This window comes from Rhinatrema bivittatum, chromosome 1 (genome assembly GCF_901001135.1).
Source record: "Rhinatrema bivittatum chromosome 1, aRhiBiv1.1, whole genome shotgun sequence".
NCBI lineage: Eukaryota > Metazoa > Chordata > Amphibia > Gymnophiona > Rhinatrematidae > Rhinatrema > Rhinatrema bivittatum.
In genome coordinates this window covers 336176499-336198129 of record NC_042615.1, presented here as the reverse complement: position 1 = coordinate 336198129, position 21631 = coordinate 336176499, and the positions used below count along the sequence as shown (strand labels likewise).

The following is a 21631-nucleotide window of genomic DNA, read 5'->3' as shown; positions in this document are numbered from 1 at the left end:
AAGCTGTAGTAAGAGGTAAATTGATCTCTAGGGCCTCATTTGTTAGAGAAAAAAAAAAAGGGAGAGGGTGCCTGTTGGCTTTGTTACAAAAAATAACTACATGGGAACTTTTACATTAGAGGTCATCTGATCCGATTGTTTGGAGGAAACTAGAATGTGCAAGACAGAACTTGTGCGTACTACAGCTCGCCAAAGTTTGCTCACCACTTGGATTTAACTAAGCAGGTTTTTTTTAAATTTGGGAATAAAGCAGGAAGATTATTGTCCAGGAGGCCACACAGAACTGTGTCACGAAAATTAAGGACAGGGATTGGAAATATCTGTATGACTACAAGTATCGGGAGCAGTTTTACTAAATTTTATGTGGAATTATACTCCAATGAAGGGGACACTGATGTGGTGGGAATGGAGGAGTATCTTCAGGATCTCATTGCCAGCCTTGCAGGCAGGAGTACAGAGAACCTCTTAATGGGGATGTCAGAGCAGAAGAAAAAATGCAAGTCATTAAAAGACCTTAAGTTGGGTAAGACTCCTGGCCTAGATGGCTACACTGAAATTTTACAAAACCTTGCAGTCAATTCTGGTTGGCCCATTAGTAGCTATGTTCAACTCTCTCAGTGGGGAAGGGACAATTTTGGCAAATGCCAATGTATCTCAGGTGTCACCATTTTAGCTAAAGCAGGTTGTCATACTACACTGTGTGGATCCTATCGTCCTATTTCCCTTGTTCTGAAGATACTGACCAAGGTTTTAGCAAATAGATTAGGTTTAGGTGCCCCCGGCCCTGATCCATGAAGATCAGTGTTTGTCCCAGGCAGGCTTGCTTCTGACAATGTTTGACGGGTCCTTAATTTGACACATGGGGCACGGAAACTAGGTATGCCAGCAGTGCCGTTTATGCCAAAAAGGCATTTGACCATGTTAATTGGTTCTATTTGTTTCAAGTCTTAGATAAGTTTTAACTAGGCTCTAAATTTAAAACTAGGATACCGAAACTATAGTCACACTCCAGGGCATGTATTAAGATTAATGGGGGTATACTGATACCTTTGAAGTTAAAAGGGGAACTCGCCAGGGGTGCCCATTGTCTCCACTTATTTGCCCTCTCTCTAGAAACATTTGCTGAAAGGTTTCGGAGGAAGGGAGAATTAAAGGAATTCAAACTATAAAATGACATTTGCTGATGATATTTTGTTCACCTTGGAATCTTTATGGAAATGCATAGTTTTAGCCTGGTATCTAGGTTCAAAGTGAATGAAGATAAGTGAGATTTTGAACATATCAGCCCCTGCAAACTGTATTCAAAGTTTGAGCTCTTTCCCTTCAGGGTTGCTAAGGAATGGGTGAAATATCTGGGGGTGCGGATTGGTCCAAAGGGGGATCAGTTATTCCATTTGAAGAATTTTATATGCACCCCGACTTGATATTACTCAAGCTAAAATTGATGCTTACTTGGGGGAGGTTAGTTTTCCCAAATTACATGATCGCAGTCAGGATAGCCTAAATAAGTATAACTGTGGAGGAGGTCAGTCAGGCGATACAGGATTTAAAGATGGGAAAATCGCCCGGATTGGATGGCTTCACGGCAGGCTTTTATAAGCAGTTGGTTGATGTGGTTGCCCCTCCCTTGGCAGACGCCTTTAATGAACTGCTTATTGAAGATAATATAGATAACAACTCTAACAGAGCAGGAATAATAGTGTTACTGAAGCCTGGCTGGGACACCAACCTCTGTGGGTCATACAGGCCTATTTCACTCCTGAACTTGAATTTAAAACTTCTAGCAAAGATTTTGGCCAAGTGACTGAGTAAATTAGCCGGGCAGTTGGTTCATCCAGATCAAACAGGGTTTATACCCTGGAGACTGGCTGCTGACAATGTGAGGCGGGTGGTAGATTTGGTATGGTGGGCAAGGGAATGTAAGACTGCCATGGGACTCCTCACAATAGACGCAGAAAAAGCCTTCGATCTCGTTCACTGGGATTATTTATTTTCAGTGTTACGGAAGTTCGGGATTGGAGAAAATTTCCTTACATGGATTAGAAAGCTTTATGCTCAGCCCAGTGCCTGTATCAAGGTTAAGGGGAGGGTACTTGTCAGTTTTCCCCATATGCAGAGGGACCCGACAGGGATGCCCACTTTCGCCACTCCTTTTTGCATTATACCTTGAACCTCTGGCAATCTGAGAGTGAACAGAGATATACAGGGTTTATGCATCAACCAGGAAGAATGTTGTCTGTTTGGCGATGTCTTATTCACGGTGGTAAACCCTGTGGAGTCTCTCCCATTTCTAATGGCTGAATTTCTTCAGTTCGGAGAAATATCAGGATATTGGTTGAATGCAGACAAATCCGAATTTTTGAACATTACTCTGTCACCGGAACAGATGACTATCATTAATCGATAGTGTCTACAGGAGTCAAATATTTAGGAGTAAAGGTGGGCAATAGATTGGAGGACTTATTCCGCCTAAATTATGTGAAAGTCTGGGGGGCTATTCAGAAAGACCTGCAAACTTGGGAAAGAAAGCCTTGTCCTGGTTGGGGCGAATATCGTGGTGAAAATGAATATCCTCCCTAGATTGAGCTACCTATTCCAGACTTTGCCCATTCTAGTACCCGAAGATCAGATCAATGGCAACGGCATTATCCGTTACTATTTGTCCCTGTCTATCCTTAATTTTCAAAATCTGATTTTGCTGGGCCCTGGCCTTAAGCGACCGTGCCAATAGTTTACTTGCCTTGTTATCCCCTTCAAAATGTTCTTGTCGTATTCTGTCTAGTTGGAACGCAATTTTTTGTGCATCCAATGTATGGAGCTCCTGTCGTAATTTTTTCTAATTGCCTGCCAAGATTGCGATTTAAAAGTCCTTTTATGCGTTAGTTCTAGTTTCCCTATCTTGTACAATAATGTCTCCCTATTCTTTTCTCGTTCTTTGTGAACATAGGAAGCTTGGGATATCAGACGCCCCCTAGCTACAGATTTAAAGCAGTTCCAAATGATTCCCTTGGACACGTCCCCAGTATCCTTTTCCTCCAAATAATTACCCATCTCTTCTTTCAACTTAGTACAGAAGAGAGAATTTTCTAGGAGGCTCTCATTAAGCCGCCATGTCCCTTTAGTGCCCGATCTAGAATCTCTTTAACTTAATCCAGATGGACACGTGGTCAGACCACGTTATAGGATTAATATCAGAATGCAATACCTTACTAACTAGAGCTTTATCCAGCAGTATAAAGTCAATGCAAGTATAAACTTGATGCACCTTGGAGAAGAACATGTTATTCCTTTCTGTAGGATACAGGAACCTCCAAATAGGAACCTCCAATATCAATAAGTCCCCAGTCAGTCATTAGATTTTTTAGGCCCGCCCTATTTGCCTTAGAGCAATCTCCCCCCTTTCCACTATGATCTAGATATGTGTAACATGTCATTAAAATCACCGCCTACAATTAAAGAACCTTCTGCCCACTGATGTAATACACTAGAAGGTGTCCAAGACATTTCCCCTGTCCTTGGTTAGGACAGTAAACATTGCCTAATGTATACAACTGGTTGTCCAATTTAAACTTCACTATGATATAGTGACCATTAATATCTCTGATAACAGACAATACATCTACTACCAGTGATTTTGCAAACATTACCCCCACCCCACAATTTAGTGTTTTTTTATACCGGCATTCACGAAAGGCATCGCATAAGAAAAAGAACATAAGAAAATGCCATACTGGGTCAGACCAAGGGTCCATCAAGCCCAGCATCCTGTTTCCAACAGTGGCCAATCCAGGCCATAAGAACCTGGCAAGTACCCAAAAGCTAAGTCTATTCCATGTTACCATTGCTAATGGCAGTGACTATTCTCTAAGTGAACTTAATAGCAGGTAATGGACTTCTCCTCCAAGAACTTATCCAATCCTTTTTAAACACAGCTATACTAACTGCACTAACCACATCCTCTGGCAACAAATTCCAGAGTTTAATTGTGCGTTGAGTAAAAAAGAACTTTCTCCGATTAGTTTTAAATGTGCCCCATGCTAACTTCATGGAGTGCCCCCTAGTCTTTCTACTATCCGAAAGAGTAAATAACTGATTCACATCTACCCATTCTAGACCTCTCATGATTTTAAACACCTCTATCATATCCCCCCCTCAGTCGTCTCTTCTCCAAGCCGGTTTACATTTAACAAGGGGTGAAAAAATAATACAATATAAGAACTTTAACAGGTGTGGAGCTTAAAATCTTGCAGTTACAATAAAACAGGGATGTACACAACTGGGAGCAGGAAAAGAAAAGGAGATAGGAGATTAACAGAAAGAACAATTATTTACAATGTAATGGTAAAGTCTGAAGGTAGATTGGCTGTAAGTAAGGTTCAGTTGGGGGTCTGGGAAGGCTCTCTTAAATAACCATGTTTTGAGTCTTTTCCTGAAGGTTAGTAGGCAGGGTTCCTGTCGCAGGTCCGCTGGGAAGGAGTTCCATAAAGGTGGTCCTGCTGTGGAGAAGGCTCGGTCTCTGAGGGATTTATGTTGATAGGTTTTGGAGTGTGGTACATGAAGTGATTCTTTATACGACTCTCTGATGGGTCTGGAGGAGGTATGTTTTCTGAAAGGGATTTGTAGGTTCAGCAGAGCGAGGTGATGGATAGCTTTGTAAATGGTAGTAATGGACTTGCAAATGATTCTGTAGTGAATTGGCAACCAATGTAGGTCTTTGAGAATTGGAGAAATGTGGTCTCTTCTCCTTGAGTTAGTCAGAATTCTGGCTGCTGTGTTCTGCACCATCTGCAGAGGTTTGGTATGAGATGCGGGGAGACCTAATAAGATAGTTACAATAATCTAATTTAGAGAAGATTATTTGCTTGCAGAACTGTTCTGTAGTCATGAAAGTGGAAAAGTGGTTTTATTCTTTTTAGTACATGTAATTTGTGGAAGCAATCCTTAGTTGTTTGGTTGATGAAAGATTTTAGGTTTAGACGATTATAAATAATTTAGCTTATTGGATGCAGTGAAAAATTGACATGGAAAATGCTGGGAAAAACAACAAGCGTTCATGTCTCTTTCGGACGCGAGTCTCCCGACAGAGGATGATATGCACATTTGTATTAATTGCATCAGCTATTAATTTTTTCCGCTTGAGATAAGTGTTAAGTCTCTTCACATTCCAAGAAAGAATTTTAAGCCCTGCCATATATCAATAGTCTCAAATCTCTTGCATTTCTGCCTAGGTTGTCTCTAAACCTTACATCTTGAACTCCTCCCCTATAAGGCAAAGCAAAAGAGGTTCAGCTTGGAGAAGAGATGGCTGAAGAGGGAATATGATTGAGATCTACAAAATTACAAGAGGACTAGAACAGGTAAATGTGAATCTGTTTACTCTTGCAGATAATGGAAGGACTCTGGGTACTCCATGAAGTTAGCAAGTAGTATATTTAGAACAAATTGGAGAAAAATTAGTGTAGCTGGTTTAAAAAAAAAAAAAAAAAAAAGTTTGCATGAGTTCCTGGAGATGACCATAAACTATTAGTCTAGCTGACTTAGGGAATAGCCACTGCTTATTACCAGCATGGGATCTATTTAATATTTGGGTATTGCCAGGTACTTGTATCCTGGATTGGCCATTGTTGGAAACAGGATGCTGGGCTTGATGGATCCTTGGTCTGACCCAGGATGGCAACTTCTTGTTACCAAAGTTTTCATTATGTATATGATGTGGAAGCTGGTTTGCAGGAAACTAGGCCAGCAATTAAAAAAAAAAAATGATAATTTGGGGCTCATAATCATATACTCATTTTGTATGAAAATACAAGGCTTGGTTACTGATATGCCTCAGAAACATAGAAAAAGCATGAAATGAACTGGCATGGAAACAGTAAATGCAAATCTCTCATATGCATATTCACTGTGGATATTCTGAAAACTTGTCTGGCTAGGTTGTCTCGAGGACTGGGTTGAGAATCACTGACCTAGTGGTCACGGCAGCAGGTTACAAATTAGGGAAACTAGGGTTCAAATCCTGCTTACACACCTGGTGACCCCTGTGTAAGTCACTTTCCCCTCCATCGCCTCAGGTACAACCTTAGGGGACCAATTTACTAAGCCTTCCTCCCCCCCATTCTGTGTCTATGGGAAAAATGCTCAGTAAATAAGGCCCTTAGATTATAAGCCCTCTGGGGACAGGGAAATACCTAAAGTACCTGAATGTAATCCATGCTGAAGAGCCTGAAAGGTGGAATATAAATTAAAATAAATGTGTGTGTGGGGGGGGGGGGGGGAGGAGACAAGCCCTTACTGAGGCTTGTTACTTTAGCAATGACCCTCAAGGCAGTACTCTACAGCTAGATAATTGCTTGCAATCAGGTACATGTCCTGAGTCACAAGCCCCTACAAATCGGACTGATACTTTGATAAAGAAAAAGAAAAATGTATAGCCTTGTTTGTTAATTCTTTCCTTAAATCCTGCTAGACTAGTCCAAATGCTCAGACTTTGACATCCTGCCAGCAGAGGGAGACAAAAAACCACACTTTTTCCCAAGATAGCACCTATGTCAAAACAATGAAGACTGAGTACTAAAAACCCTTAAGGAAAAACTATGAGAAAGAACAGGGAGGAAAAGCCTCTAATAGCAGACATCCTTTCAGATTCCAAAAGGGAAGGAGTAGAAGATATACAAATCCAGAAAGGAGACATTTAGAATCCTTGGGTTCTCCACAGAGAGAAACTGTAGCCTTCTGAAAGCCCTAAGAGGCTCTCAATCAACCATGAGCAAAACTGAAGCCACAGACTTCCTGGAAGGATCCTGGAATGATCTAATAGGATTCAAGGAAAGGAAATTAATAATTAAATCTAAATTTCTCCTTCCTTTTCATTCTACTACACCAGTTCAGATGTGTAGGATGTATCTAAGCCCATTTTAATGCAAGGGGAAGAAACAGGGCTGATCTAAGAATGCCTGCCCCAAGTACAGTATCTCCCTTGGCTAGCACATATAGCCTGTAATGCTTAGTGAGTGAATGTAAGAAGACCAGTTAGCTGCCTTAAAAGGATTTTGAAGCTGCCTGCCCCTTATGAGATCCCCCGGCCTATCAGACTTCCTAAATGGATTTGTCACCTTAAAATATCTGAGAAAAATAACACAAACATTCAAAATATGGCCCTGGACAAAAAGTAAGATTCTGTGGAGATATCTCTTCAAGACAAGGCCTCTAATTCCCCAAATATGCCTGGCTGAACATATAGCCACTAGAAAAAAAAAAGTTTAAAAAAGGAAATATCCTATGCATGCTGCTTTGAAGAAGAATCTAAGGTGGAGAACCGTCAGAGCACTAAAACAGAATGAGATCCCACTGGGAAACTAAGACCCTAAAGGCAGGTGTCCGATTCCCAATAAAATTATAGGAATCCTGATGGTCCTATTTACTCCATAGGAGTTTGCAGATCTGTACTGTATTGTCAGGAACAAGTTAAACGTTCCACACTTGCTGCCAAAAAAGACATTAAGAAAAGGCAAGATCTAACATGCACCCGCTAAAGTTTGCACCTCATCAATAAAAACAGACAACTATTCTGACTCCAGATGCCCAAAATATTGAACTGTTCAATTCTTCCTGCAATGATACTAACATCTGGATTCTTGTATCCAGTTGCACAGCCAAAAAAAATTGACCATTAAATTCATGCCAAAGACATTAGCTTTGCCTACTGCAATTACAGACAAGGCCTCTTATGAATGTGTCATGAACTGTTTTGAACCTGCAAACACACACAGCTGACCCCACTAAATGATTCTTCAATTCTACTGGAAAGGGTCCATCAGGGCCCCACAACAGACATGTGCTTATCTCCTATGTTTGATAAAGTCTCTTCATCCTGACTAACAGCAATTCCTGTTCTTGAGAGAAATGCTCACCTAATATTACCAGCTGCTGAACTTCTCTGCTGTTCCAGGATGGACTGACTACCTCGCACCCTCAATCCAACTGAAAACTTCCAGTAATCCACGTGGAACACCAAAACTTCAGTACCTGCAATTAAAAAGCTTTTACCTTATTGAAGTTTAATCTTACAAAAGCTTCACCCTTCTATCCGGTAGCACTGCCAATTCCTGCAACTTGTATTTGTACAGAAACCTTGGCAATAGGTTGACTACCTCCAGTTAGTGCCAATTGCCTCTTTCTTGCATCCCTGGTCTGCGTCTCAGTGCTGCTCTGTGTTCCTGAGTTCCTTATCGTCCTGTGATCAGTCTTCAGTCCCTCATCTTCAAGCCTTTAGTGTCTTCCTCTGCCCATCTGTGCTGTTCCTTTCTTTCCTCTGTCCCATGTTCCCTCAGATGGATCTCTGATTTGACCTCACCTTGACTCTTGACCCTGTTTGAACACCACCTGCCACTGACCACTGCCAGATTGATTCTGATCATATGCCGCCTGCCCGAACCACTGCTCGACTGACTCTGCATGAATACAGTCAGCCCCGGACCCTGGCCTGCGACTCTATGGATCTTCACCTCATCTGCAAAATCATACACCTAAGTCCTGCCAGCCCCGACACCTGAGAGCTCAACATAAGGGGGAACAAGGGCTGGTATAGGCAAAGCTCCAGTTGGGCCTCTACCACAGTCTGTTCCACCAGCTGACAGTGGGGACCTGCAGGATTCCTCCCTGCAGGCTGCACCAACTCCACACCCATAAGATTTAATATCACTCTAGACTGTTTAATGCTGCTATTATGCTAAAGTTCCTGCTTCTGTTATTAATCAGCCTTTTCCAAGACACTAAGCTGTTCACTCCTGGACAACTTACTGACAGAAGTCACCAAAATGATCTATTAAAGCCAATCCTAGAACTTTGACTCGGCAAACTTTTCAACTTATATTTCTATAGAAATCTTTTGGCTTCAAGGATCATCATCCACGTTCAAACTTCCCGAATCCACTTAACACCATTTCATCCAACCATGAACCCAAGTCCACGCTGATGTTGCTAATCTGCTTCATCCTAACCCAGTTATATAATTCCTATGGAAAGCCCAAATCACAGAAATTCTCTTAAAGATGATTGGCAAATGCATCCCCATTCAGAAAATGGACAAACTACAGAAGCTACAGGTGTCTTGAATCTTACAAAGCTTTTAAAAAGATTGATTTTCCACCACCACTGAAGTGCATCATTTTGAACCTTCCTGTCCACCATTATGTTAATGCTTCCATGATTATTTCTGCTTCCAGTTATCCAACCCCATAAGAACATTGGATATGCCAGATATGTCTCTAACAGCAGCCAATCCAAGTCACAAATACTTGATAAGTACCCAACATTAAATGGATCCCATGCTAATGCTGGCAACAAGCAGTGGCTATTCCCTGTTGATTATTAGCAGTTTATGGACTTCTCCTCCAGTGATTTATTCAAACTTTTTTTTTTAAACCCAGCTACACTAACTGCCTTAACCACATCCTCTGTCAATGAATTCCATCAAGTGAAAAAGATAACCAATATCAGATCAATCCAGTTGGGACAAAAACATTTAACTAGCGAAAAATGTCCCCCTCCATAGCAGAGCAAAAAGCCAATGAAACTAGCAAAAGACTGAAAACCTCAATAAGAAGTTCTCTTACCTACTGGAATGGTTACTGATAAAATAAGGACTGAAACAGCAATCCTTTCATAATGAGTTTGTCAGATTGCATATGGACTTAAAGATATTTAGGGTAGCGTAAGTATGACCGAGTGGTGGCATGGTAATGGGTAAGAAAAGTTTAGTTTGGATTTACTCAGCTAAACTATCATTACTACTTTGTATTTGCTCTGATCACTGCTAACCCTCAGAAAAGGTTAAGTTCCAGAAGTCCATCCAATTTCCACAAACATTTACATTAATGTACCATCTGGGTCACCAATTGTTGTGGTTCATTGAAAATAAGAATGCTTGGGGGGGGGGGGGGGGGGGGGGGGTGTTACTGACGTCACCAGCAGAGACAGATGCTTGACCGAAGGTCCCCTGCTCCCACTCAGCTATATCTGTTGTATAAACTTACCATCGTCTTTACGATTTCTCTCTCAATATTTCTGCTCGTTTTTCATCTCCGATGGCGACAAAGCGGAAAATGGCAGAATTAAACAGTTTTCCTTCAGCAAACACCTTGGAGCTGCAGGAGGATACTGGCATGGTGCAGGCTGCGGCAAACGTGGGAGGAGAAGACTCTGAAGGAACTCCGACTACTGTTCCCTTGAAAGGCTGATATGCCAACTTGGGATGAATTGCGTAGCTGGTTTATGGAACTGAGATCAGAGATGAAGCAACACAAAACCGGAATTGCTGGCTTCAATCGCTGAGGTTAGAGATGACATGGTAGTCCTTGGCGCCAGAGTGGATTTGGATATGCGCTTGGGATGGAAGACAACTCACTTAAAAAAAAATCACCAGAAAACCCTGAAAATGGCATGTGCAACTCTGGTTTTCTAGGTCTTCCAGCTTTTTGGCCATTCTCGGTGGGTCAGTTTACAGATCCAGGGCATCCAGGAAGTACCTGAATACTCTTGAAAGTGGTATCCTCAGTTTGTGAACTTTTACTTAAGGCATCTGATACTAATTCTGTTCCTAAATCTGTACCTCCACCTGTGCTAAAAATCTAAAGAGCTCACAGAGTTGCGGGATCCCGGTCTGACAAAAAAAGCGCAGGACATTTTTTTGTCTACATAGCTATGCTCCCAAAGTGCAACTCTATGCAGCAGCAGCTCATAAACAAAATGAATGGACTTGGGAGGGGCAAAAATATTCTCGTTTAATGACTTAGCTCCTTCTACCTTACACAAGAAATTTGAATTGAAAGAAGTCACCAACATGCTTCGAACAGAGAACGTGTTTTCCTGGACTTTTCCATTTGATCTCAGCTTCATGTTGCAGGAGCTACTCACCGTATCAAACAGGAGGCGGCAGAAATTTTCAAGGGTGCGAATCTCCCATTTGTTTGCTGCAAAGATGGTTAACAGGGCTAAGCTGGATGCATTTTTATTTCTCAAGAATCTCTCGGGGGGGGGGGGGGGGGGGGAGGACTTCGGATTTTCAGAAAGAGTTTGATAAATATACTATATCCACTGGTTGACATTGCTCTCTGCTTCAAAAGCAAGAGGAAATGTTTGAATACAAATCCTCTTTTCCACAACAACCAACAAGGACTGAACTACACAGTCTGGGTAAACAAATAAGCGTGGGGATAGTTTGCTTTTTGTGGCGATTACTACCCTAAACCAATTAAGCCTGATACTTCACTTTGAATGCATATACAGCACTGCGCTCTGCTTCAACGGCAGGGGGAAATGTGAAAAAGAGGATTTACATTCAGACAACATCCAACAAGGCATTCAATCTGTGCAGTCTGGGTAAACAAGCATCAGGGTAACATGCTTCATGCGGCGGTTACTACCCTTAACTATTAAGCCTTATGATTCACCTTTGATGCAACTCCAACTTTACTCTCTGCATCAACGGCAGGGGGTGGCAGGATATTCGAATCAGTTACCAATAAGGGCCCTGAACTTGGTGGTCTGTGAAACAGATAAGTATGGGAAAATAAGTGTGGGAGCTTGCTGGGCAGACTGGATAGGCAGTTTGGTCTTTTTCTGCCGTCATTTCTATGTTTCTATATTATCCACATTTTCTTTATAAGATGTTAAACATGTAGCAGATTGGTGAGGTAAAAAACTTCCCTTGTGTAAATCCATGCTGGCTGTATCCCATTAAACCATGCCTTTCAATATGTTCTGTAATTTTAATTTTTAGAATAATTTCTATGATTTTTCCTGGCACTGAAGTCAGGCTCACCAGTCTATAGTTTCCCAGATCACTCTGGAGCCCTCTAAAGCTTGCTGGCCATCCTCTAATCTTCTGATTTTAATGATAGGTTGAAAATTACTAGCAATAGATCTGTAAGCCATCTAGTCCGAGCAATTTGCTACTATTTAGTTTATCAAGCTACCCAATTACATCTACCAGCTTCACCATCATTTGTTGCAGTTTTTCTGAATCACCACCATTAAATACTGTTTCCAGCACAGGTATCTCCCCAACATGCTCATCAGTAAACACCAAAGCAAAGGATTAATTTAGTCTTTTTACCAAGGCCTTATCTTCCCTAAGTGCCCATTTAATCCCTTGATCATCTAATGGTCCAACCAACTCCCTCACAGGCTTCTTGCTTCATATATATATATATATATATATATATATATATTTTTATTTTTTTTTTAAGTTTTTATTACAAGTTTTTTCCTCTATGGCCAGCTTCTTTTCAAATTCTCTTTTTGTGTGCCTTGTCAATGTTTTACATCTAACTTGCCAATGCTTTTTCCTGTTTTCTTCAGTTGGATCCTGTTTCCAATTTTTGGGAAAAAAAAAAAAAAAAAAAAGAGTTCTTTTGTTTAAGATAGCCTCTTTCACATCACCTTTTTAACCATGCGTGGTCATTTGGTCTTTTTTCTGCCTTTTTTTAAGGCATAGAATACATCTAGTCTGGGTTTCCAAGATGATATTTTTAAACAATGTCCACACCTGATGTAAACTCTTCAACTTTGTAGCTGTACCTCTCAGTTTGTTTTCTATTTATCATTTTATCAAAATCTTTTGAACGTTAAATATTAGAGCAGTAGAGTTAATCTCCTCTCCAATCATTAACTTAAATTTGATTGCATTAATCATTGTTGCCAAGCAGCTCCGCTAACATTACCTCTCGCACCAAGTCCTATATTACAATAAGTTCAAAAATGGTTCCCGTTTCATTTAATGCAAAACATCCACCAATTTCATAATGGGTTGATTTAATTGGTTCCACTGAAGGTGCATATGAAGGCAGTTCAGCAGAACTACATGAGCTACTGCTGTCATGTGTCCTAGAACAACTAGAATGTCCCTGGCTGTTTAATCTACATTCAGCAGTTGACATACAAGGGTTTTGAGTGTTTTCACCTGATTTGACAGGAGGAAGGCTCTCTTGCAGGCAATCTATCCATGCTCCTATGAATTGTATTCTCTAGGTAGGAACTAGAATCACTCTCTTTTGAAGTTCATCAGGAAGCCTAATGAATGTAGGAGTTGAATTGACTTTTGTATGGAAGAACACCTTCCTAGGATTTCGCTATCACTAGCCAGTCTTCTAGCACAGGGAAGACCTGGATCCCTTGAAAAAGATGCACTGCTACTACAGTTAGGCGTTTGGTAAAGACCCTTGGTGCTGCTAATAGTCAAGAGTATACAGTGCTGATAATGAAAGGTGTCCACTACAAAAAAGGGAGTAGAGGATGGGAATATGAACATTATTTTATTTAAAAACTTTTCTATACCGTCGTTTAGTGATATACCATCACAACGGTTTACAGATAGGCACGTAAATAGGTTTTGCATTGGTTTATAAGTTACCTAGAAGGTGCCAAAAACTTTTGGTTACATGATTCAAATATACACTATATGGAATGTGGATTGGAAATTCCACTTATATGATTAATAGAAATCCATACATGAGATATTATTTCTCATACTTAAAGAAAAATACAGTAAAACGTCCTTTAAATCAAGGGCACATATCCACTCCTGCTTCTGGATGAATAGAACTGTTTGAATTTCTCCTGGAGCAGATTCTTGCTTAAACTCCTTAAATCCAGGATGGGTCTCAATACCCCAGCTTTCTTGGGAATAAGGAAGTAGTAAGAGCAGAATCCCTGGCCATGTTCATAGGGTAAATAGGTTCTATTACTCACTGATTGAGAAGCAACTGCATGTCCAGGAGTTGCTGCACTGAGCGTGATGGATCCAGATTAAAGGCTGAGCAATGAAGTGTGGGAAGCCAGGAGAAATGTAAGCAGATTCCACAATTTTGAGAACCAAGCAGTCTTCAGTGATTGTGACCCATTTCTGGATTTTCCCCCCTACTAGGGAGAATGATTGTTGGTTTTGGAGGACAGTCAAAAACTTGGTCTAAGTTTACATTGGCTCTTTTGTACTGCTTTTGACTGACAACATTTATGAAATTCCAGCCCAAAATTTCTGCTGCTGAAGGATCTGGTAGCTCTGAAAGGGGCATCTCTGGAAATACAATCTTTTAAAAGATTAATAAGACTTATCATAAAGTGGACTGTTGCTCTAAGCCCATCAAGAGTAGATTTCCACGTCTCTCTTTGATTTAAGCAACTGTTTCTCTGAATTTATCTCCAAAGAGCTAGCTTCCCAGGCAAGGGACGTCCACCAACTTATTGTTGACATTGTCCCACAAGCTGCTGGCACATAACCAAGCCATCCGGCACATGCCTATTCAGGGAGCTGGTATATGTGAAAAAGGGATTGTGTGTATGTGAGGGTGCTTGTTTGGGAGAGAAAGGAAGCCTATGTGTGGGGTGTATGTGCATGAGAGAAAGGGAGCGATAGAAGGAGCCTTTGTTAGGGGTCAAACTCTAGGAGTGGAAGGGGTTGAGCCTAGAGGGAGAGGGGAGAGAGTGGCAGGTGGAGGAGTTGGGGGCCTGAGAGGGCAAAGTGAAAAAAAGAGATTGGCCAGAGGAGTAGGGACAGAGGGTAGAAGAGGCACAATGAACTTCTAGGGAAACTCTGCTCAAAATATTTTTAAAACTCTGCATCTTTAAGTAATGAGAAATGACTACTTACCTGAATTTCCTTTTCTGTAGGACAGTCAGTTCAATCCAGAACAAGTAGGTTTATGCTCCCCTACCAGCAGATAGAGACAGAGCAAACAAGTGACATCAGCCTGCCAGTTTTGTCTTCAAAAGCAACTGTGGACGGACTAGAAAAATACTTGAGTAAAAACAGATAACCATTTCAATACTCAGCCAACAAGCAACACTGAGCTCAGACAAGAATGCATTAACACTAGTCTAGGGACTGGACTAACACCAGTAATCCCTGTAACATGAAGCCAAGTAGGACTATAATACAATCATTTGGCAGCCAAGGGAGGGAAGCTGGACTCATCTGACTGTCCTAAAGAAAAGGAGATCAGTAGTAAGTAGTAGTTTCTCATTTCATAGTGTCCAGTCAGATGAATCCAGAACAAATGGGATGTAACCAAGCTACTCCCCCAAAGGGCATGAGGCTGCTCAGTCAAAACCGCATGTGTAAAGGCCACATCCTCCCAGGCCTGCACATCCAGACAATAATATCTGGAAAAGAAGTGCAAGGAGGACCACATCTCAGCTTGGCAAATGTCAACAGGAAACAACAGTAACTTCTGCCCATGACACTGCCTGAGCCCTAATGGAATGAACCCTAACCTGACTAGGTAACTGCTTCCTGGCATCCACGTATGCAGCCGTGACTACCTCCTTAATCCAGCAAGCTATTGTAGCCCGAAGGGCCGGTTCTCCCTGTCTAGTACCTACGTGAAAGACATACAGACAGTCCGACTTCCGCAAAGGTTCAGTAACATCTAGATATCTGACTCCCCTACTGAAAAACCAGTTAGGGGAGTTCCAAAGTCAGGTGCCCCACCTAAATTGTCTTTACCCAGACCTACATCTGGCTGGGAAGAACCAGGCTTTGTGAAATCAGAGGAGAATAAATCTGAGCCTCCAAACAGCGCTGGCACAAATTAGCAGGCACTTCTGGCTGAGACACCCTAATGACTGGCAGTGTAAACAAGAAGGTGCTTAGGCTATAGGCACCATTTTGGCCAGCAGTGCACTAAACGGTGGCCGGAAGCATGCACCTAGTTTAAAAACAAAAAAAACAAAAAACCAGACATCCAAAACTTCTAGGCCTTCAAATAAAGTGTCCAACACTTGGGCCTCTGATATTTAGGGGCACCTCAAAGCTAGGCATCCGTAGAATAAGCATTGATCAAGGACAGGAGTACAAAAAAAAAAAAAAAAAAAAAAAGCACTTATATTGTATGCACAAGCAAGTATGGACCTGGACGCACCGAAGCACCTCAACTGGGTCTCCAGAAAACTGGACGCACATGCTGAATTGACAATCCTGTAGAGGGCAGCCTAAGAAGTGCAACTAAGAAGCCTTAGAGCAGGGCCTAGTCAACGGAAACTGCTCAACCCACCAGGCTGCCCACATCCTTTGACCTCCCACAGAGCGGGATGAACGCCAGAACAGCACACAGAGCATGAAGACCGGGAGGAAGGAAGCCCTAACAGAACTCTCCTTCACTGTCTTTTTTTAATATATAAACACTTACCTGAGCTCAGCCTTACCTTACCTACACATCTGAGGACCCATGGAAAATCACCTCAGGAATTCTCAACTAGGGGAGGGACCTTATAGTATCACCGCAAGAAAGTGGGGCAAATTATTTTTTCTCCTTATTTCTCAAACTGAAGCAATCCCAAGCGGGTAGATGCACATCCACCATCTGCTGGAGACAGAATACTGGCAGGCTGATTTCACTGCAGAGGTATATACACTGATATCAGTTTATCCATCTGCTGGTAGGGGGAGCATAAACCCACTTGTTCTGGACTCATGTAACTGGATGCTAAGAAATAACTTTTTTCTGTATTACATTTTAAATTAATTTCTTAAAGATTGTCATATTGGTCAAAACAATATACAAGTTACAGAATCTTGCAGAATTTTAAATTTCTGTAAATTATGAAAGTTCTTTTGCACAGAAGTCCCCCAGGAGTAATCTGCTAGAGATGGAAAATACTGGCAAGTGCCTGTGCTGCTCCATCCCCTAACAGTGATGTTACTGAAAAAAGATTGTCATTCTCCATCTCCACTGCTCGCAGGATGTTATAAACCCATGCATCTGGACTGGTCTAGTAAGAAAGATGGAATTTAGTAGTAAGTGGACTAAAGCTCCTGCAACCATCATTCGGTAGGAGTAAATTATGAACACAGAAGAAAGAAAAGCTTTTTTCTTCACAAAATATAGTACCTAAAAACAACTTCTGCAACAGAGAACAATTTAACATGTATGTGATTATATTTTTCACCTACAACACCTTTTGTGCAGGTTCAATGTTACTAAGCACAACTGTAAAAAGTGTCAAATTTAAAAATTAACACATGAAAGTCACAAAAGTTTAAATAAACCCTTCAATTTTGTCTGATAACCAACTAGCTGTGAGGTTCAGTGGGTATTAAAGATGTTTAGGAGACATGGGGTATTAGGTTCACAATCAAAAACGAGGTAAATCCTCATATCACTCATTAAATTCTCTTAAAGTGGTATCAGATTAATTACCCAAGGATTTTCTGCCTGAAACAAGCAGATTTTATTCTATAGAATCCAAAGAAATGCAATTATATAAAAAAATATATCACACTAACACAACGTATCATAGATAGTGATATATAAAAAAAACATTCAATTACTATTCATGTCTGATACATAGAGTGAATAACAAATGTTCACCATAAAAACTACACACAATCATGCTATTAAAAAAATGTTTAGAAAATCTATATAACAATGCAGTTGTCTCACTCCCTCTTTACAACATTATATTTCTTTTGTAGTTCTATTTCACAAATCCATACTCCCAACATATTTCGCCATTTAATAGGCTTTTTCAGGGGAGCATAATACACAGATCTTCGAAATTTCCTCCACGAATTCACCCAAATGTATCCACACTACAAAAGATATTCCAACAATTAATCATTTCCCACAAATTCTCAAAAAAAGACTTTCTTTTTGAAAAGTGCTTTAAATATTCAATCAGCACCAATTTACTAACTTCAATTTTCACAGTATATTACTTTTTCCACATCAAGACAAACCAAACTTGTCTCCACAATTCCACCTTTTCTCTTTTTTTATAATCTGAAACATCACAGAAAAACCACCTAAGTCCCAGAAAAACCAACCCCTAAAAATGCCCATAGTTTTTCAGAATTGAATCACATCAGTCCCTACAAACAGCTTTTCAAAACTTCCGTATACAAAGAGCTCATCACGGTACTCCCATAATTCAGAGATTCCACATCTTCAAACTGCTTTTACTGTTGGCTTCCTTACTGAAAGAATTGGAGAAATATAGCCGCAATAAAACCAAAAGCACCATGTCTCAAAAACACCTCTTTTTAGGAAAAAAAAACCAAAAAACAGCACAACTTACCATTAACGACGCTAAAAGACCAACTTTGCCAAAACCTCAGCGTTCTCGCACAGCTGTTTTCAAAAAAACGGAGCGATTTAAGGGTTTGTTTTTCTGTGATTTTTCAGATTATAAAAAAAGATAAAAGGTGGAACTGTGGAGACAATACATTTAGTTTGTCTTGATGTGGAAAAAGTAATTAACTGTGAAAATTGAGGTTAGTAAATTGAATATTTAAAGCACTTTTCCAAAAAGAAAGTCTTTTGAGAATTTGTGGGAAATGATTGTTGGAATATTTTTTGTAGTGTGGATACATTTGGGTGAATTCGTGGAGGAAATTTTGAAAATCTGTGTATTATGCTCCCCTGAAGAGCGAAACATGTTGGGAGTATGGATTTGTGAAACAGAACTACAAAAGAAATATAATGTTGTAAAGAGGGAGTGAGACAACTGCATTGTTATATAGATTTTCTAAAAAACATTTTTTAATAGCATGATTGTGTGTGTGAATGAGTTTTTATGGTGAGCATTTGTTATTCATTCTATGTATCCGACATGAATAGTAATTGAATGTTTTTTAAAGTTTTGATAAGATGTTTTGTATACAATAAAATCTTTTCTAATGAATATTATATAATCACTATATATGATATGTTTTATTCTATAGAAAGCAATGTTTATGGTAGCTATCTGATTTCTGAAGATATTGTACAGAGGGTGCCAGAGACATTATCTGAAAACAAGTTGATAGCTTTAATAATCTGAGTAACATAGTTATACATATAGAAGAGCACCATATGAATCTTTTGTCCCACTCAAAAAAAGCAGGAAACAAAGGATAGAGTGAGAGCGTCAGCCAAGATCACAAGGCGATTTTGATTTTTTCTAGCAGAATTCTCTGTGATAGAATTGGCATTACTGGGGGAAGATGGGCGTCCAACCAGTGTTGCTTATTTGGTCTACTACAACTAGATGAGTGCGAGAGACCATAGGTCTCCGGGGGCAAAATTGCTTAATTGAAGAAGAGCAGCAGAGTTAATGTCAAGAGTCCGATATGCAGAAAAATGGGGGGAGGAGGAGAGGCTTGAGAAGCAAAATGCATATTGTCTGGAAAAAAAGGAGACAGGGTCAGCAAAAGATATTTGGAAAGACATAAGTAATCAGAAAGGTGTGAAGCACAGTCAAGCGCGCGCAAAAAAATAAAAAAGAGAACTATATGGTACTCCATAGTATGTATGCGTGTGAGGTGGGGGTGAGCAGGTTCAAAGATTTCCAAGTAGCGTTCGACGTTGCTAAAGTCACCCAGGATGACAGCTGGGCACAGATATTGGAAAGGAAATATCAAGATAATCAGATATGGAAAGAGTGAGACGGAGGGAGATAGCTCACAATAGTTATCAATAAAGGAAAACGAACGACTGGCACGCAGTCGCTAGAAGTCAGTAACCTCACAACCCCAAAGACCCTGCCACTGACCCGTCCCCCAAAACTGCAAATTTTTATGGGTTCGTATGACGTCATATCCGGTCTCCCCACCGTATATTCCTCATTCTCCCTCCCCTTAAATTCTCAGGTAGACGAAAGGCAAAGATAAGCAAAGTGGCTCCTTACAGCAGCAGGATACTGCACGGCACAGACGACAGTTTTAGTGTTTTCCTTGCTAATTTATTGTAGTCAAATCAGATTACATAAGAAAAAAAAAAAAGAAGAAGTTGAATTAGCCAAAGTTTGAAAACTGGAAGTCGTATCGTCAAGGTTTCAACCCTGGGTCAAAACCGGAAGCAGGGTGCAGTTTCTCCTTCTGCCCTCCTGGGCACAAAAATTCATAGTATCAAGAAATTCGAAACAATGACAAGCCATTCAATAAAAGAGATCTAGGAGTAATATACAGCAGAAATGCATCCATATTTTGGGATAACAAATGACTTTAGGAGTTTGCGCAATTTCTTTTTAAGCTTTCTACTCAATAGACAGCAGACCGCCACACAACAGCTAGATGATGTTATAGTGAAAAACTGTAAAGCTAAAACTAAAAAAAAAGTGTCTATCCTATGCGGAGGGAGGACTGCAGTTAAACCCTGCTGCCGCACATTAGGTTAAGATCGGAGTTCTAGACCACTTATTCTGCCTGAGTAAAGCGTGAGCGACAAGACCAGCCAGAAAAAAAACCAAAAAGCCCAGAAACAGAATCAACTTCATTGATTCTATTTCTGCTTTTTCCTAACAAGCTGTAGCGCTTCCTCTTCTCTCACCAATATTGCCCTCGATGGAGATCTTCTTGATCCGGGCGTTTTTCGTAGGCGAGGAATCCTGGTCCTGCTGCGGTTCCGAGAAGCTTCTTTTTGGTGGGGTTGCCATACCGCAGTGCGTTAAGTTCAGGAGCAGCTGCTGCTAGGGTTTAGGCTCTATTTCGCGCCAGCTGCTTTCACTACGGCTGCAAGTTTGATTTTGGCGCGCTCCCCGTGGGCTCTTCAGCGGTAGCAGATCATGTGACTCAAAACTCCGGTCTCGCACACTGAATACACAATTAAAAAAAATAAAAAAAAATAAAAAATTCTAGTGGGCGGGACCCATTCCGCTCGTGATGCCCCGCCCTACCCCGCGCACTCTGAACAAAGAGGTGCTGGGGACCGCAAATGCATGAGAAAGGCGCCAGAGTTTGAAAAAGGCCTGAAGCAGAAGCGAGGGGAGAAAAGGAAAGGAAAAACAAACAAAAAAAAAAAAAGAGATGGCGATTTCCCAGACTGCCTTGCAACGCAAGATCAACCACCGGTTAAGGGAGGAGCGTGTGGGTGTTTATAAGCATAATTATTATCTAACTGAGCTTAATTCACGTGTGTAGCAAATAAAGTGTGCACTGAATGAAAAGGGCCGTGATGAATGTAAATATAGATCAGCTTCATTTTTAACTTTAGTGCTACCTTTCTAAAGGTTGATGTAGTTCAATGTGTTTAAATCATTAAAGAGCTAGGTTACCAGATTTTTAGCTGGGGAAGGGGTGGGACTATTATTCCCTATGTGGTACCAGTAGTTTATTCTCCAGTTTTCTCTCACTCTCCAGTCCTCTCAGTTCCTGGACTGTCTCTTCATACTCCCTTTCCCCATGTTCTGGTTCGCTCTCCCCACCACAATCAGTCTGTCTCTGCTCGGACTCTCAGTGCCGGAAATGAGGGGCGAACTCTATGGCTCTTGCTTTGAAAATTGCTCCCAGGGCAACAATACAACCTTCCCTTCCCACTAAAGCTATTGCATACTTTTGTCAGCGATCTCAAGAATCAGCTCAGCTGCTCTCAGGAAAAGCCTGAGCTTTGTGTAGGCAGCCACTGCAAAGCATGTCTGTAAGTGGCAGCTTTCTACTGGGCAAGAAGACCAGCAGGAAAGTAGAAGACCAGCAGGATGAGACAGTGTGGAAACACTGCTGCTATTATCTCCTTTATCGCTGATTATTAGCTCAGACCCCCTCCCCCCAAAAAAAAAAAAAAGGTGCTGCCGGCCTACACTTTCTCCTGACCATCGCCCCCAAGCTGTGCCAACAGGAAGAGAGGATAAACATTGCCTCAGATTCACCTCTGCAACCTGG

At 40.9% G+C, this 21631-nt stretch overlaps 1 protein-coding gene across 1 annotated transcript in view; it reads right to left on the bottom strand.

The window, feature by feature from the left end:
• The window catches only part of DCK (deoxycytidine kinase), a 61465-nt gene extending 40698 nt beyond the window's left edge, over window positions 1-20767 (bottom strand). The window contains exon 1 of the mRNA XM_029598696.1: window positions 20304-20767. Within this exon, the coding sequence (XP_029454556.1) occupies window positions 20304-20409 (106 nt within the window). The 5' untranslated portion in view covers window positions 20410-20767. The remainder of the gene's footprint in view (window positions 1-20303) is intronic.
• Window positions 20768-21631: the final 864 nt, after the last annotated feature.